This window comes from Saccoglossus kowalevskii, chromosome 21, assembly GCF_978046115.1.
Source record: "Saccoglossus kowalevskii chromosome 21, keSacKowa6.1, whole genome shotgun sequence".
Lineage (NCBI taxonomy): Eukaryota > Metazoa > Hemichordata > Enteropneusta > Harrimaniidae > Saccoglossus > Saccoglossus kowalevskii.
In genome coordinates, this window is record NC_140661.1 from 2,366,307 (window position 1) to 2,384,472 (window position 18,166).

Sequence of the window (18,166 nt, forward strand, 5' to 3'; positions counted from 1 at the left end):
TTTAAAAAGAAGTCGAAAATATCACTTTTTACCAAAAATTACAAAAATAGTCACCAAAATTAGAGAATTAAAGATATCATCACAAAATGAACAAATCTGAGAGAAGTCCACATGTAGTACCTATATATGTAATATCAAAATAATCAGACTTACGGTTTTTAACAAGAAGTCGAAAATATCACTTTTTACCAAAAATTACAAAAATAGTCACCAAAATTAGAGAATTAAAGATATCATCACAAAATGAACAAATCTGAGAGAGATCCACATGTAGTACCTATATATGTAATATCAAAGCAATCAGACTTGTGGTTTTTAACAAGAAATCGAAAATATCACTTTTTACCAAAAATGACAAAAATATTCACCAAAATTAGAGAATTGAAGATCTCATGAAATGAACAAATCTAAGAGAGGCCTACACAAGGTACATATACACAAAGTATCAAAACATTCAGGCTTGTAGTTTTCAAGAAGAAGTCGAAAAAGTAAAACATTGAAACGGACGACGGACAATCACTCGTATGATAAGCTTCGCTTGACAAAGTTGACAGCGGAGCTAAAAAGTGTGGAGAAAACAATTGTAAACAGGTCATGTTGAAGCATAGTTTAGACGTTCACATCCATTTATGATAGTCACAATGGACACTGCAATTATTTGAAAAAATACCACCATGCCAAATGACCAGGTTTCATTACTTGTCCGTCAAATTTCAGGCATTTTGGAAGGTCAAAATTGCTACCAAAAATAGAAATCCTCCAATAGTAGAGGGTGGGCATTTAGTCAAGCTGGTAAGTCAGTTGAGTACAGTATGCGCTGTATCGGGGAACAATGACTGCAATCTTTCAACACTATTTAACCATTGCTTACCGTTAAATTCTTTTGTTCTAATTCGTCCTTTATATCTTGCATAACAAGGTTTGGCTTTGAAGAAATCAACGCAATACGGATGTTTTTTTCTACAGAAACAAACAATTGAAAACAGTTACCAGTCATAGTTTGCATTGTACAAAATGACACATACCGGTATGTATGCACAAACAGGCACAAGACCCCCTAGCAAAATGAGATTTGGTGAATTCAACAAGGTTTTTTCTGGGGATGAGCAAAATCCAAACCAGATTTTACTTTGGACAATGTGCATGGACTGCGATTTCTGAGATCTACTATGTGAACAGTTTTTACAATTCAGCTTCTATCTTTTTTGATTTTCAACTGAAATGTCACTGTCAAGTGACCACATGAAGATTTGTATGGATTGTTTAGAAAATAAAAGAGACAACAACAAGAAAAGTGACCCAAGTAGCAATGCATCCATCATTTAAAGAGGGGGGTGTCGTCATCTGTGCATGTGTCAGATGGCCATAGTGTGTCATTGTTTACAAACAAGTGTCTACCATAAGCCTTTGCATTTTTAGTGTGTGTTGTTATTGTCACTTAGGAGTCAATTCCCGCGCGAGCGCAGGTGACGACCCTCTCGCTTTATATAAATTCTGCCGAACCCTGTAACCTTAAATGCAAGAAGTCATTGTCAATGACACATCCCCGTTCCGTTCATATTTGAGTGACATATACATTCAAAGCAGATCATGACCGAAATGCACCTGCATATGTACAACACATTGTGCTAAATCTGAACAAAATCCATCCATGCATGACTGAGATCCGGTTCAGGAATTGTGAAAATACGTGATTTTGATGCATTTTCGGCCTTAAAATGGCCATCATTCCACTATTGTTAAGCAGATCATGAAACAAATGCACATCTCTATTTGTGACATGATGTACCATGTGTGTGTGAAGTTTGAACTTGATCAATCCAGACATGTCTTGGATACGGATCCAGAACTGAATTCTTTAACAAAATGGCCGCCAGTCGGCCATTTCGAACTTGATCCGAAAAAAAAAAAGACGTGCATCAAGGTCCTATTATGTTTAATGTAAGTACCAAATTTGAACAAAATCCATCCATGCATAACTGAGATACGGGTCCGGAATGGTGAAAATGTGCGATTTCAATGCATTTTCGGCCTTAAAGCGGCCCCCATTTGGCTATCGTTAATGAGATCATGAAACAAATGCACATACATATTTGTGACATGATGTACCTTGTGTGTGTGAAGTTTGAACTTGATCAATCCAGACATGTCTCGGATACGAATCCAGAACTGAATTCTTTAAAACAAAATGGCCGCCAGTCGGCCATTTTGAACTTGATCCGAAAAAAAAATGACGTGCATCAAGGTCCTATTATGTTTAATGTATGTACCAAATTTGAATGAAATCAGTCCATGCATAACTGAGATCCGGGTCCGGAATGGTGAAAATGTGCGATTTCAATGCATTTTCGGCCTTAAAGCGGCCGCCATTTGGCTATCGTTAATGAGATCATGAAATAAATGCACATACATATTTGTGACATGATGTACCTTGTGTGTGTGAAGTTTGAACTCGATCAATCCAAGCATGTCTCAGATACGGATCCAGAACTGAATTCTTTAAAACAAAATGGCCGCCAGTCGGCCATTTCGAACACGATCCAAAAAAAAAAATGACGTGCATCAAGGTCCTATTATGTTTAATGTATGTACCAAATTTGAACCAAATCCGTCCATGCATAACTGAGATCCGGGTCCGGAATGGTGAAAATGTGCGATTTTGATGCATTTTCAGCCTTAAAATGGCCGCTATTCGGCTATCGTTAATCAGATCATGAAAAAAATGCATGTGCATATGTCCCATATAATGTGTGATGTATGAGTGAAGTTTGAACTTAATCGGTCCATGCATGTTCGAGATACAGGTGATCACGGACGGACGGACGGACGGACGCACACAGGGCAAAACATAAGTCCCCGTTTTCGGACTGCGTCCGAACGGGGACTAACAAAGAGCAGTGCAGAGTATTTCAAAATACCCCAAAGTGTTTAAAAAATAAATATATACAATATGTAGAGTAAATTATACCCTTTCACTACTAAGGTTAATGTTGTAACCTTCCACAAAGTACTCCCCTTCTTTAATATCAGTTTGTTTTGATGGAAATGTTATTTTTTTAAATGAATAAACAATCAGAGCAGGATTAAGATCTATATCTTTGAAACAAAATTAAATAGTTCATTCCCTGGGAAAACATAGTTGAACTCTGGTGACCTTGCCCTTTGTTATATAATATAATTCCCTTTAACATAGTTTGTTTCAATATAAATATACATTGTCATAATTAATTTTGAATACAAAAAAGTTTTGGGGTTGAACTAACAGTGGGGAATCAGTCTACCGAATGTCCTTTAAAGATGTAAATATCTTACAAAAACATTGGTGCCTTATTTGTTTAATTATTTTAAGAGACATAATTTCCAGCTTTATTCAAAGTAATTCAGATATTTTAGTATAAAAACAAATGCCTCATTGCAAAAAAAAGTGCTGCATTTAGACGTGAATAAATTCATAAAACATGCAAGATAACAGAAAATCTTAGCTGGCTTTTGTCCAAGTATTTTGTACAGGTGTCTGTCAAAAATTAATGATTCACTGAGACAAATATGAACTGCCTCATTGTGTGACTACTGTATTATATGAAAAGTAAAAAAAAAAACACCCTTTATGAATAGCTATCATGTTGCAAGCTCTGCTTTAAATAGTTAGTTGGTGTCCAGTGGAGGGAGAAGTCAACAGTACTGTTGCCTCCTGAGAACCTACATCTTCAAACACTGCAATCTTTGTTTGAAGTGAGTTTTTAAACTAGTATCATAAAAACTCTATCATTCTGTTCTAATAGCTGAAACATATTCCTGTGAGTTTTCATTTGTCGAATGAACTGTTTGTCAAATACAGAATACATATATTTTAGAACAATTTTCTTTTTAAAATGAGGATGAAATGTTTTGCTTTTTATGTATTTTTTATGTATTGTTTTTGATTTGATAACTTTGAACTAAACAGATTTTCTATTAGCTTCAGATCTTGATCAAAGTTTGGCACCCAGTTCATAGGAGTGCTTATATTGATTTTCTGACATCTTGTTTTCTGTAAAGATTTATTGGTAGGTTTGCAAATGTGTATCAGACTGTGCAATCTCTCCATGAGTTGGTTTTGAAACCCAGTAAGGGATTCTGAGATACATTACCAAGGATATTATTACAAGATAAATCATTTGCTTCATTGAACACATACAACAATGCATATTTCCACTGAGATCAGTGACCTTTGATGTGTATCACCAGTGATCAGTCAAGTAGAAACAGTCGAAATATTTTATCAGGTTTTCTCAATTTTTGCATGATATTTTCATACAGGACATCTGTTGTTCAAACTCAGGGAAGACTTTATACTGATGAACAAGGTGACCAAGTTTGATGAAGTTTGGAATAGAATTAGTAAAGTTATCATGCACACAATAACAATTATAACGACGACGACAACGATGACGATGACGACGACGACAACGCCGGACAAAATCTTTCCCTTAATATACCTTTCCCTTCCATCTTTGATGGTACGGGCAAGGTAATAAAAGGGACTCATTCCCTGGGAAATAAAAGGGACTCATTCCCTGGGAAATATGTCTGTTTATCAGCAATGGACTGACCTTTAGCAATGCCTTCAGCAGCATACAAGTCTTTCTTATAAGTCACCTAAAAATATAAATAGAATACTAAGAAGACACAATTATGCATGTATGCAAATATAAATAGAATACTAAGAAGACACAATTATGCATGTATGCAAATATAAGCATGTGTGTGTGTAGTCACATGTTCTGATTTCTACACAACATTGTAAAACATTTAGGTACCACTTATATAAAATTGTAATTTTATTTTCGCTCAGAATTAAATTTTGTTAATTTCACTGAAGGAATGATTCAATGAAAATAAAATCCAGCGAATATATCTTTTTTCTATATTTTACATTCAACTCATCAGAAACCAGTGAAAATAAATTCCAAACAAAACACCAAAATAATCTTTTCAACAAAAATTAATTTTAGCTAAAATGAAGTATTTTACAATAGTCTTATAAATGCATGATTACTATAGTCACCAAGCTCTGACAGCTCCACTATACATATAGTATCACTTAAGGTAGCGGGACTATTATTTGCATACTTGTTATTATCTTCTAATTGAGATCAAATGACTACGAATAGACCCAGGCAAGTATATATTTTTGGAATCACCTGACTTCAAGCTGTTCAAAGGTGTGTTTGTCATGCCCGTATCTGCATTCTACGGTGCGTTACTTAATCAAAAGTGAAAAATTACTTTTTTTGTAAAAAAAATAATTAAGCATTTATGCTGGTGATAAGAAGTTTTTTTTTCACTTTTCCTAGATGTTCAATAGTCTGGTAAATTGAATGTGTCTGGTCAGTTTTATCCAAGCAATGCGTTTTGAAAAGTAGTGTCCTGAATTTTAATTTCCGCTTTAGTCGCATTGCCCCCAACTCAAACCATAACACATTGGTAAATAATCCATGAAATAGTTTGTCTGGACACATTCAAGTTCCCCTCACTGGCATCTTAAAGCAGTGAAAATTTGGTGTTAATCTGACGACAATAAGTATACGTTATTTTTTGTTAAAGACCTTGTATTTTGAAAAACATAAACTCCTAGAAAACGTCGATGAAGTCACAGCAAAGATTTTCAAGCTTGTTTATCTGCACAAGCAATTTGTTTTCCCATCAAGGTCTGTTTTAACATGTGTAGGGACATCCAAATGTGTAAGGCTATTGGAAACCAAAAAATAAAGGAATGGGATAGCTATATAATACGATAAAATTGGCAGATGAAAACACCAAAATCAAAGATTTTTTTTCAGTGGCTGTGTGACCTTGTGTTTGACACATTCATATGCAAATGACTAATCTGTGAAATAAACAGGGGCGGAGACAAACCACTCAAATGTTTGGAAACACTCATTGTGTGTCAGAAAGCTACTGATAACACATCCTAACATTGCTTTGTCTTGAGTTAATCTTTGAAACTTATAGGCACACAGATTAAACCTATGTTGTTGATTTTGGAAAACACTTCTTCCCTTCAGAAAATCTACATTTTAACCAACTTACTTGACATTCTAGGTTACGTTGACTTTATCAGATGAAAGTTTGTAGTGCATTTCATCAATTAATAAATAAATGTGAAAATCGTAACTTTCAACACAAATAATAGTCTCGCTTCCTTAAACCATTCAATAATTTGACAAGTTTTCTTTTCCATTTTTTTTATAAGGCCAGACTTTTTTTATTCCTTGTTTCTCGAGAAAAAAAATAAAATTAATTCTTTTTTTCCATTAGATTTGTGTGATTCTCGAAGAATTGTAAGTGAGATCATTGATCGGAGAGATGAAATGAAATAAAATGTTATTCCATGTATAATCTTGTTTCTCACCTGCGCGAGACTTCGGTACTTTGATCATGATACTCCCACGAAAATGCAAATTGGATTTGTTATGCGCGAAAAAAAATGAAGATAAAAATAATTTTTTTTTAGCAATTTTTTGCGCTTACTAGTCGACGGGCACGAGAAATTACGCTGAAATAAAATTTTATTTTTATTTCATTTTTGGCTCCTGTTCATTCGGCGGGGTCGCGAAACAAGGGATAATAAAAGTCTGGCAAAACTGTGTTTTTGCATTCTTAAATATTAGACCACATATTCTGATTACCTTCCAAACATCGCCCTCTGTATCAATCAGCTTAGCTCTCGTTCCAACATAGTCCAAAGCCAGATGTAAACATTCAGTACCAAAATCCAGGTCATGCTCCGTTAACTGCAAACAAAAATAAAAAAAACGTCATGGTGTGAAAAGATATAGAATACTACAGAAAACAAGTCATTGAAAATGACAGTCCCCGTTGAACTTTTGAAAGTTCTCCTTGTGCTCGTCATATTAAAGCGGAGGGGTTGTCGCGAGCGTGTCCTTGAAACTTGAGTTCCAAGTGGCGTATACAACAGATTGTTTATTTACATCAAAACATGTGTTTCGTATAGTAGTAATATGGCCAAAAATAAAAACAGCTGTTATTCGGCCATCTTTGATCTGATTATAAAAACACTGATATGTATGATGCATGTGCCAAATACGAATGAAAATGGTACATAAATTGTGGAAATATAGTAGTAAGGCCAAAAAGTCAGATGGCTGTCAATCGGTCATCCTTGACCAGATTTTAAACAAATTGTCTTGGACATGCATTCTAACATGTATAAAGTACATGTATGTGCCAAATTTGAATGAAAACTGACAGAGCACGTCCAAGATACTGCATAAAAAAAAAAAAGATGCCTGCCAGTCGACCATCTTTGATCCAATTGCGAAATAAATCGTCATGGACATGTATCCTAACATGTATAATCTATGTACCAAGTTTCAATGACAACTGACAAAGCATGTCCAAAATACAACATTTTCAAAAAACAAGATGGCTGCCAGTCAGCCATTTTGAATCGAATCGCTAAACCACTGCATGTGCAAATGTCCCACATAAGGTACTAGGCACATGTAAAGAATGAACGGAATCGGTCCACAGGATTCTGAAATATGACTCTGGACAGACTGACGCACGGTCGAACAGACACACGGACGGACGGACAGAATCAGGAACTCACGGACGGTCGGGACATGTCCCACATAAAGTACAAGGCACATGCAAAGACTGAACAGAATCGGTCCAAGGGATTCTGAGATATGACTCTGGACGGACGCACAGACGCACGGACACACAGACGCACGGACACACAGACGCACGGACGGAGGTCAAATTATAAGTCCCCAATTTCAGACTTCGTCCGAACGGGGACTAAAAAATTAAGTTTATAAACAAAGACCACAGAAGGAAATCGCACTAAACAAAATATTAATCACACCAACAAAGAAAGTGCACATAGTACTTGTCAGCAACTTGATGTGGCCAAATTTCAATATGCATTCATAACGAATATATTTCACACCAGAGCAGTTGTACTACAACACTACCTGTCACAAAATATGATACCCAACCCTCTTACTGCACTGCCTGTCATACCACAAAATATGATACCCAACCCTCTTACTGCACTGCCTGTCATACCACAAAATATGATGACCAACCCTCTTACTGCACTGCCTGTCATACCACAAAATATGATGACCAACCCTCTTACTGCACTGCCTGTCATACCACAAAATATGATAACCAACCCTCTTACTGCACTGCCTGTCATACCACAAAATATGATGACCAACCCTCTTACTGCACTGCCTGTCACACCACAAAATATGATGACCAACCCTCTTACTGCACTGCCTGTCACATTGCAAAATATGATGACCAACCCTCTTACTGCACTGCCTGTCATACCACAAAATATGATACCCAACCCTCTTACTGCACTGCCTGTCATACCACAAAATATGATACCCAACCCTCTTACTGCACTGCCTGTCATACCACAAAATATGATACCCAACCCTCTTACTGCACTGCCTGTCATACCACAAAATATGATGACCAACCCTCTTACTGCACTGCATGTCATACCACGAAATATGATAACCAACCCTCTTACTGCACTGCATGTCATACCACGAAATATGATAACCAACCCTCTTACTGCACTGCATGTCAGACCACGAAATATGATGACCAACCCTCTTACTGCACTGTCTGTCATACCACAAAATATGATGACCAACCCTCTTACTGCACTGCCTGTCATACCACAAAATATGATACCCAACCCTCTTACTGCACTGCCTGTCATACCACGAAATATGATGACCAACCCTCTTACTGCACTGCATGTCATACCACAAAATATGATGACCAACTCTCTTACTGCACTGCCTGTCATACCACAAAATATGATACCCAACCCTCTTACTGCACTGCCTGTCACACCACAAAATATGATGACCAACCCTCTTACTGCACTGCCTGTTATACCACAAAATATGATGACCAACCCTCTTACTGCACTGCCTGTCATACCACAAAATATGATGACCAACCCTCTTACTGCACTGCCTGTCATACCACAAAATATGATGACCAACCCTCTTACTGCACTGCCTATCATACCACAAAATATGATGACCAACCCTCTTACTGCACTGCCTGTTATACCACAAAATATGATGACCAACCGTCTTACTGCACTGCCTGTCATACCACAAAATATGATGACCAACCATCTTACTGCACTGCCTGTCATACCACAAAATATGATGACCAACCCTCTTACTGCACTGCCTGTCATACCACAAAATATGATACCCAACCCTCTTACTGCACTGCCTGTCACACCACAAAATATGATGACCAACCCTCTTACTGCACTGCCTGTTATACCACAAAATATGATACCCAACCCTCTTACTGCACTGCCTGTCATATCACAAAATATGATACCCAACCCTCTTACTGCACTGCCTGTCACAAAATATGATAACCAACTCTCTTACTGCACTGCCTGTCACACCACAAAATATGATGACCAACCCTCTTACTGCACTGCCTGTCATATCACAAAATATGATACCCAACCCTCTTACTGCACTGCCTGTCACAAAATATGATAACCAACTCTCTTACTGCACTGCCTGTCACACCACAAAATATGATGACCAACCCTCTTACTGCACTGCCTGTCATGCCACAAAATATGATACCCAACCCTCTTACTGCACTGCCTGTCATACCACAAAATATGATACCCAACCCTCTTACTGCACTGTCTGTCATATCACAAAATATGATAACCAACCCTCTTACTGCACTGCCTGTCATACCACAAAATATGATGACCAACCCTCTTACTGCACTGCCTGTCATATCACAAAATATGATGACCAACCCTCTTACTGCACTGCCTGTCATACCACAAAATATGATGACCAACCCTCTTACTGCACTGCCTGTTATACCACAAAATATGATGACCAACCCTCTTACTGCACTGCCTGTTATACCACAAAATATGATGACCAACCCTCTTACTGCACTGCCTGTTACACCACAAAATATGATGACCAACCCTCTTACTGCACTGCCTGTCATACCACAAAATATGATGACCAACCCTCTTACTGCACTGCCTGTCATACCACAAAATATGATGACCAACCCTCTTACTGCACTGCATGTCATACCACAAAATATGATGACCAACCCTCTTACTGCACTGCCTGTCATACCACAAAATATGATAACCAACCCTTTTACTGCACTGCCTGTCACACCACAAAATATGATAACCAACCCTCTTACTGCACTGCCTGTCATACCACAAAATATGATGACCAACCCTCTTACTGCACTGCCTGTCATATCACAAAATATGATGACCAACCCTCTTACTGCACTGCCTGTCATATCACAAAATATGATGACCAACCCTCTTACTGCACTGCCTGTCATACCACAAAATATGATGACCAACCCTCTTACTGCACTGCCTTTCATACCAAAAAATATGATGACCAACCCTCTTACTGCACTGCCTGTCATACCACAAAATATGATGACCAACCCTCTTACTGCACTGCCTTTCATACCACAAAATATGATGACCAACCCTCTTACTGCACTGCCTGTCATACCACAAAATATGATGACCAACCCTCTTACTGCACTGCCTTTCATACCACAAAATATGATGACCAACCCTCTTACTGCACTGCCTGTCATACCACAAAATATGATGACCAACCCTCTTACTGCACTGCCTTTCATACCACAAAATATGATGACCAACCCTCTTACTGCACTGCATGTCATACCACAAAATATGATCAACTCTCTTACTGCACTGCCTGTCATACCACAAAATATGATGACCAACCCTCTTACTGCACTGCCTGTCATACCACAAAATATGATGACCAACCCTCTTACTGCACTGCCTGTTATACCACAAAATATGATGACCAACCCTCTTACTGCACTGCCTTTCATACCACAAAATATGATGACCAACCCTCTTACTGCACTGCATGTCATACCACAAAATATGATGATCAACTCTCTTACTGCACTGCCTGTCATACCACAAAATATGATGACCAACCCTCTTACTGCACTGCCTGTCATACCACAAAATATGATGATCAACCCTCTTACTGCACTGCCTGTCATACCACAAAATATGATGACCAACTCTCTTACTGCACTGCCTTTCATACCACAAAGTATGATAACCAACCCTCTTACTGAACTACCTGTCATGCCACAAAATATGATGACCAACCATCTTACTGCACTGCCTGTCATACCACAAGGTATGATAACCAACCCTCTTACTGCACTGCCTGTTATACCACAAAATATAATGACCAACCCTCTTACTGCACTGCCTGTCATACCACAAAATATGATGACCAACCCTCTTACTGCACTGCCTGTCACATTACAAAATATGATGACCAACCCTCTTACTGCACTGCCTGTCACATTGCAAAATATAATGACCAACCTTCTTACTGCACTGCCTGTTATACCACAAAATATGATGACCAACCCTCTTACTGCGCTGCCTGTCACATTGCAAAATATGATGACCAGCCCTCTTACTGCACTGCCTGTCACATTACAAAATATGATGACCAGCCCTCTTACTGCACTGCCTGTTATACCACAAAATATGATGACCAACTCTCTTACTGCACTGCCTTTCATACCACAAAGTATGATAACCAACCCTCTTACTGAACTACCTGTCATGCCACAAAATATGATGACCAACCATCTTACTGCACTGCCTGTCATACCACAAGGTATGATAACCAACCCTCTTACTGCACTGCCTGTTATACCACAAAATATAATGACCAACCCTCTTACTGCACTGCCTGTCATACCACAAAATATGATGACCAACCCTCTTACTGCACTGCCTGTCACATTACAAAATATGATGACCAACCCTCTTACTGCACTGTCTATCACACCACAAAATATGATGATCAACTCTCTTACTGCACTGCCTGTTATACCACAAAATATGATGACCAACCCTCTTACTGCACTGTCTGTCACACCACAAAAAATGATGATCAACTCTCTTACTGCACTGCCTGTTATACCACAAAATATGATGACCAACTCTCTTACTGCACTGCCTGTCATGCCACAAAATATGATGACCAACTATCTTACTGCACTGCCTGTCATACCACAAGGTACGATAACCAACCCTCTTACTGCACTACCTGTTATACCACAAAATATGATGACCAACCCTCTTACTGCACTGCCTGTCATACCACAAAATATGATGACCAACCCTCTTACTGCACTGCCTGTCATACCACAAAATATGATGACCAACCCTCTTACTGCACTGCCTTTCATACCACAAAATATGATGACCAACCCTCTTACTGCACTGCATGTCATACCACAAAATATGATGATCAACTCTCTTACTGCACTGCCTGTCATACCACAAAATATGATGACCAACCCTCTTACTGCACTGCCTGTCATACCACAAAATATGATGACCAACCCTGTTACTGCACTGCCTGTCATACCACAAAATATGATGACCAACCCTCTTACTGCACTGCCTGTCATACCACAAAATATGATACCCAACCCTCTTACTGCACTGCCTGTCACACCACAAAATATGATGACCAACCCTCTTACTGCACTGCCTGTTATACCACAAAATATGATACCCAACCCTCTTACTGCACTGCCTGTCATATCACAAAATATGATACCCAACCCTCTTACTGCACTGCCTGTCACAAAATATGATAACCAACTCTCTTACTGCACTGCCTGTCACACCACAAAATATGATGACCAACCCTCTTACTGCACTGCCTGTCATATCACAAAATATGCTACCCAACCCTCTTACTGCACTGCCTGTCACAAAATATGATAACCAACTCTCTTACTGCACTGCCTGTCATGCCACAAAATATGATGACCAACTATCTTACTGCACTGCCTGTCATACCACAAGGTACGATAACCAACCCTCTTACTGCACTACCTGTTATACCACAAAATATGATGACCAACCCTCTTACTGCACTGCCTGTCATACCACAAAATATGATGACCAACCCTCTTACTGCACTGCCTGTCATACCACAAAATATGATGACCAACCCTCTTACTGCACTGCCTTTCATACCACAAAATATGATGACCAACCCTCTTACTGCACTGCATGTCATACCACAAAATATGATGACCAACTCTCTTACTGCACTGCCTGTCATACCACAAAATATGATGACCAACTCTCTTACTGCACTGCCTGTCATACCACAAAATATGATGACCAACCCTCTTACTGCCCTGCCTGTCATACCACAAAATATGATAACCAACCCTTTTACTGCACTGCCTGTCACACCACAAAATATGATAACCAACCCTCTTACTGCACTGCCTGTCATACCACAAAATATGATGACCAACCCTCTTACTGCACTGCCTGTCATACCACAAAATATGATGACCAACCCTCTGCACTGCCTATCATACCACAAAATATGATGACCAACCCTCTTACTGCACTGCCTGCCATACCACAAAATATGATGACCAACCCTCTTACTGCACTGCCTGTCATACCACAAAATATGATGACCAACCCTCTTACTGCACTGCCTGTCATACCACAAAATATGATGACCAACCCTCTTACTGCACTGCCTTTCATACCACAAAATATGATGACCAACCCTCTTACTGCACTGCCTGTCATACCACAAAATATGATGACCAACCCTCTTACTGCACTGCCTTTCATACCACAAAATATGATGACCAACCCTCTTACTGCACTGCATGTCATACCACAAAATATGATGATCAACTCTCTTACTGCACTGCCTGTCATACCACAAAATATGATGACCAACCCTCTTACTGCACTGCCTGTCATACCACAAAATATGATGACCAACCCTCTTACTGCACTGCCTGTTATACCACAAAATATGATGACCAACCCTCTTACTGCACTGCCTTTCATACCACAAAATATGATGACCAACCCTCTTACTGCACTGCATGTCATACCACAAAACATGATGATCAACTCTCTTACTGCACTGCCTGTCATACCACAAAATATGATGACCAACCCTCTTACTGCACTGCCTGTCATACCACAAAATATGATGATCAACCCTCTTACTGCACTGCCTGTCATACCACAAAATATGATGACCAACTCTCTTACTGCACTGCATGTCATACCACATAATATGATGATCAACTCTCTTACTGCACTGCCTGTCATACCACAAAATATGATGACCAACCCTCTTACTGCACTGCCTGTCATACCACAAAATATGATGATCAACCCTCTTACTGCACTGCCTGTCATACCACAAAATATGATGACCAACTCTCTTACTGCACTGCCTTTCATACCACAAAGTATGATAACCAACCCTCTTACTGAACTACCTGTCATGCCACAAAATATGATGACCAACCATCTTACTGCACTGCCTGTCATACCACAAGGTATGATAACCAACCCTCTTACTGCACTGCCTGTTATACCACAAAATATAATGACCAACCCTCTTACTGCACTGCCTGTCATACCACAAAATATGATGACCAACCCTCTTACTGCACTGTCTGTCATACCACAAAATATGATGACCAACTCTCTTACTGCACTGCCTGTCATGCCACAAAATATGATGACCAACTATCTTACTGCACTGCCTGTCATACCACAAGGTACGATAACCAACCCTCTTACTGCACTACCTGTTATACCACAAAATATGATGACCAACCCTCTTACTGCACTGCCTGTCATACCACAAAATATGATGACCAACCCTCTTACTGCACTGCCTGTCATACCACAAAATATGATGACCAACCCTCTTACTGCACTGCCTTTCATACCACAAAATATGATGACCAACCCTCTTACTGCACTGCATGTCATACCACAAAATATGATGATCAACTCTCTTACTGCACTGCCTGTCATACCACAAAATATGATGACCAACCCTCTTACTGCACTGCCTGTCATACCACAAAATATGATGACCAACCCTGTTACTGCACTGCCTGTCATACCACAAAATATGATGACCAACCCTCTTACTGCACTGCCTGTCATACCACAAAATATGATACCCAACCCTCTTACTGCACTGCCTGTCACACCACAAAATATGATGACCAACCCTCTTACTGCACTGCCTGTTATACCACAAAATATGATACCCAACCCTCTTACTGCACTGCCTGTCATATCACAAAATATGATACCCAACCCTCTTACTGCACTGCCTGTCACAAAATATGATAACCAACTCTCTTACTGCACTGCCTGTCACACCACAAAATATGATGACCAACCCTCTTACTGCACTGCCTGTCATATCACAAAATATGCTACCCAACCCTCTTACTGCACTGCCTGTCACAAAATATGATAACCAACTCTCTTACTGCACTGCCTGTCATGCCACAAAATATGATGACCAACTATCTTACTGCACTGCCTGTCATACCACAAGGTACGATAACCAACCCTCTTACTGCACTACCTGTTATACCACAAAATATGATGACCAACCCTCTTACTGCACTGCCTGTCATACCACAAAATATGATGACCAACCCTCTTACTGCACTGCCTGTCATACCACAAAATATGATGACCAACCCTCTTACTGCACTGCCTTTCATACCACAAAATATGATGACCAACCCTCTTACTGCACTGCATGTCATACCACAAAATATGATGACCAACTCTCTTACTGCACTGCCTGTCATACCACAAAATATGATGACCAACTCTCTTACTGCACTGCCTGTCATACCACAAAATATGATGACCAACCCTCTTACTGCCCTGCCTGTCATACCACAAAATATGATAACCAACCCTTTTACTGCACTGCCTGTCACACCACAAAATATGATAACCAACCCTCTTACTGCACTGCCTGTCATACCACAAAATATGATGACCAACCCTCTTACTGCACTGCCTGTCATACCACAAAATATGATGACCAACCCTCTGCACTGCCTATCATACCACAAAATATGATGACCAACCCTCTTACTGCACTGCCTGCCATACCACAAAATATGATGACCAACCCTCTTACTGCACTGCCTGTCATACCACAAAATATGATGACCAACCCTCTTACTGCACTGCCTGTCATACCACAAAATATGATGACCAACCCTCTTACTGCACTGCCTTTCATACCACAAAATATGATGACCAACCCTCTTACTGCACTGCCTGTCATACCACAAAATATGATGACCAACCCTCTTACTGCACTGCCTTTCATACCACAAAATATGATGACCAACCCTCTTACTGCACTGCATGTCATACCACAAAATATGATGATCAACTCTCTTACTGCACTGCCTGTCATACCACAAAATATGATGACCAACCCTCTTACTGCACTGCCTGTCATACCACAAAATATGATGACCAACCCTCTTACTGCACTGCCTGTTATACCACAAAATATGATGACCAACCCTCTTACTGCACTGCCTTTCATACCACAAAATATGATGACCAACCCTCTTACTGCACTGCATGTCATACCACAAAATATGATGATCAACTCTCTTACTGCACTGCCTGTCATACCACAAAATATGATGACCAACCCTCTTACTGCACTGCCTGTCATACCACAAAATATGATGATCAACCCTCTTACTGCACTGCCTGTCATACCACAAAATATGATGACCAACTCTCTTACTGCACTGCATGTCATACCACATAATATGATGATCAACTCTCTTACTGCACTGCCTGTCATACCACAAAATATGATGACCAACCCTCTTACTGCACTGCCTGTCATACCACAAAATATGATGATCAACCCTCTTACTGCACTGCCTGTCATACCACAAAATATGATGACCAACTCTCTTACTGCACTGCCTTTCATACCACAAAGTATGATAACCAACCCTCTTACTGAACTACCTGTCATGCCACAAAATATGATGACCAACCATCTTACTGCACTGCCTGTCATACCACAAGGTATGATAACCAACCCTCCTACTGCACTGCCTGTTATACCACAAAATATAATGACCAACCCTCTTACTGCACTGCCTGTCATACCACAAAATATGATGACCAACCCTCTTACTGCACTGTCTGTCATACCACAAAATATGATGACCAACCCTCTTACTGCACTGTCTGTCATACCACAAAATATGATGACCAACCCTCTTACTGCACTGCCTTTCATACCACAAAATATGATGACCAACCCTCTTACTGCACTGCATGTCATACCACAAAATATGATGATCAACTCTCTTACTGCACTGCCTGTCATACCACAAAATATGATGACCAACCCTCTTACTGCACTGCCTGTCATACCACAAAATATGATGATCAACCCTCTTACTGCACTGCCTGTCATACCACAAAATATGATGACCAACTCTCTTACTGCACTGCCTTTCATACCACAAAGTATGATAACCAACCCTCTTACTGAACTACCTGTCATGCCACAAAATATGATGACCAACCATCTTACTGCACTGCCTGTCATACCACAAGGTATGATAACCAACCCTCTTACTGCACTGCCTGTTATACCACAAAATATAATGACCAACCCTCTTACTGCACTGCCTGTCATACCACAAAATATGATGACCAACCCTCTTACTGCACTGCCTGTCACATTACAAAATATGATGACCAACCCTCTTACTGCACTGCCTGTCACATTGCAAAATATAATGACCAACCTTCTTACTGCACTGCCTGTTATACCACAAAATATGATGACCAACCCTCTTACTGCGCTGCCTGTCACATTGCAAAATATGATGACCAGCCCTCTTACTGCACTGCCTGTCACATTACAAAATATGATGACCAGCCCTCTTACTGCACTGCCTGTTATACCACAAAATATGATGACCAACTCTCTTACTGCACTGCCTTTCATACCACAAAGCATGATAACCAACCCTCTTACTGAACTACCTGTCATGCCACAAAATATGATGACCAACCATCTTACTGCACTGCCTGTCATACCACAAGGTATGATAACCAACCCTCTTACTGCACTGCCTGTTATACCACAAAATATAATGACCAACCCTCTTACTGCACTGCCTGTCATACCACAAA

At 39.7% G+C, this 18,166-nt stretch overlaps 1 protein-coding gene across 1 annotated transcript in view; it reads right to left on the reverse strand.

Annotated features, from left to right (window-relative positions):
- The window catches only part of LOC100374023 (D-ribitol-5-phosphate cytidylyltransferase-like), a 57,276-nt gene that overhangs the window by 18,720 nt on the left and 20,390 nt on the right, over positions 1-18,166 (reverse strand). Inside the window, exons 4-6 of the mRNA XM_085495207.1 lie at positions 6,672-6,776; positions 4,593-4,638; positions 872-960 (exon numbers count right to left, since the gene is read on the reverse strand). Of these exons, the coding sequence (XP_085351333.1) occupies positions 872-960; positions 4,593-4,638; positions 6,672-6,776 (240 nt within the window). The remainder of the gene's footprint in view (positions 1-871; positions 961-4,592; positions 4,639-6,671; positions 6,777-18,166) is intronic.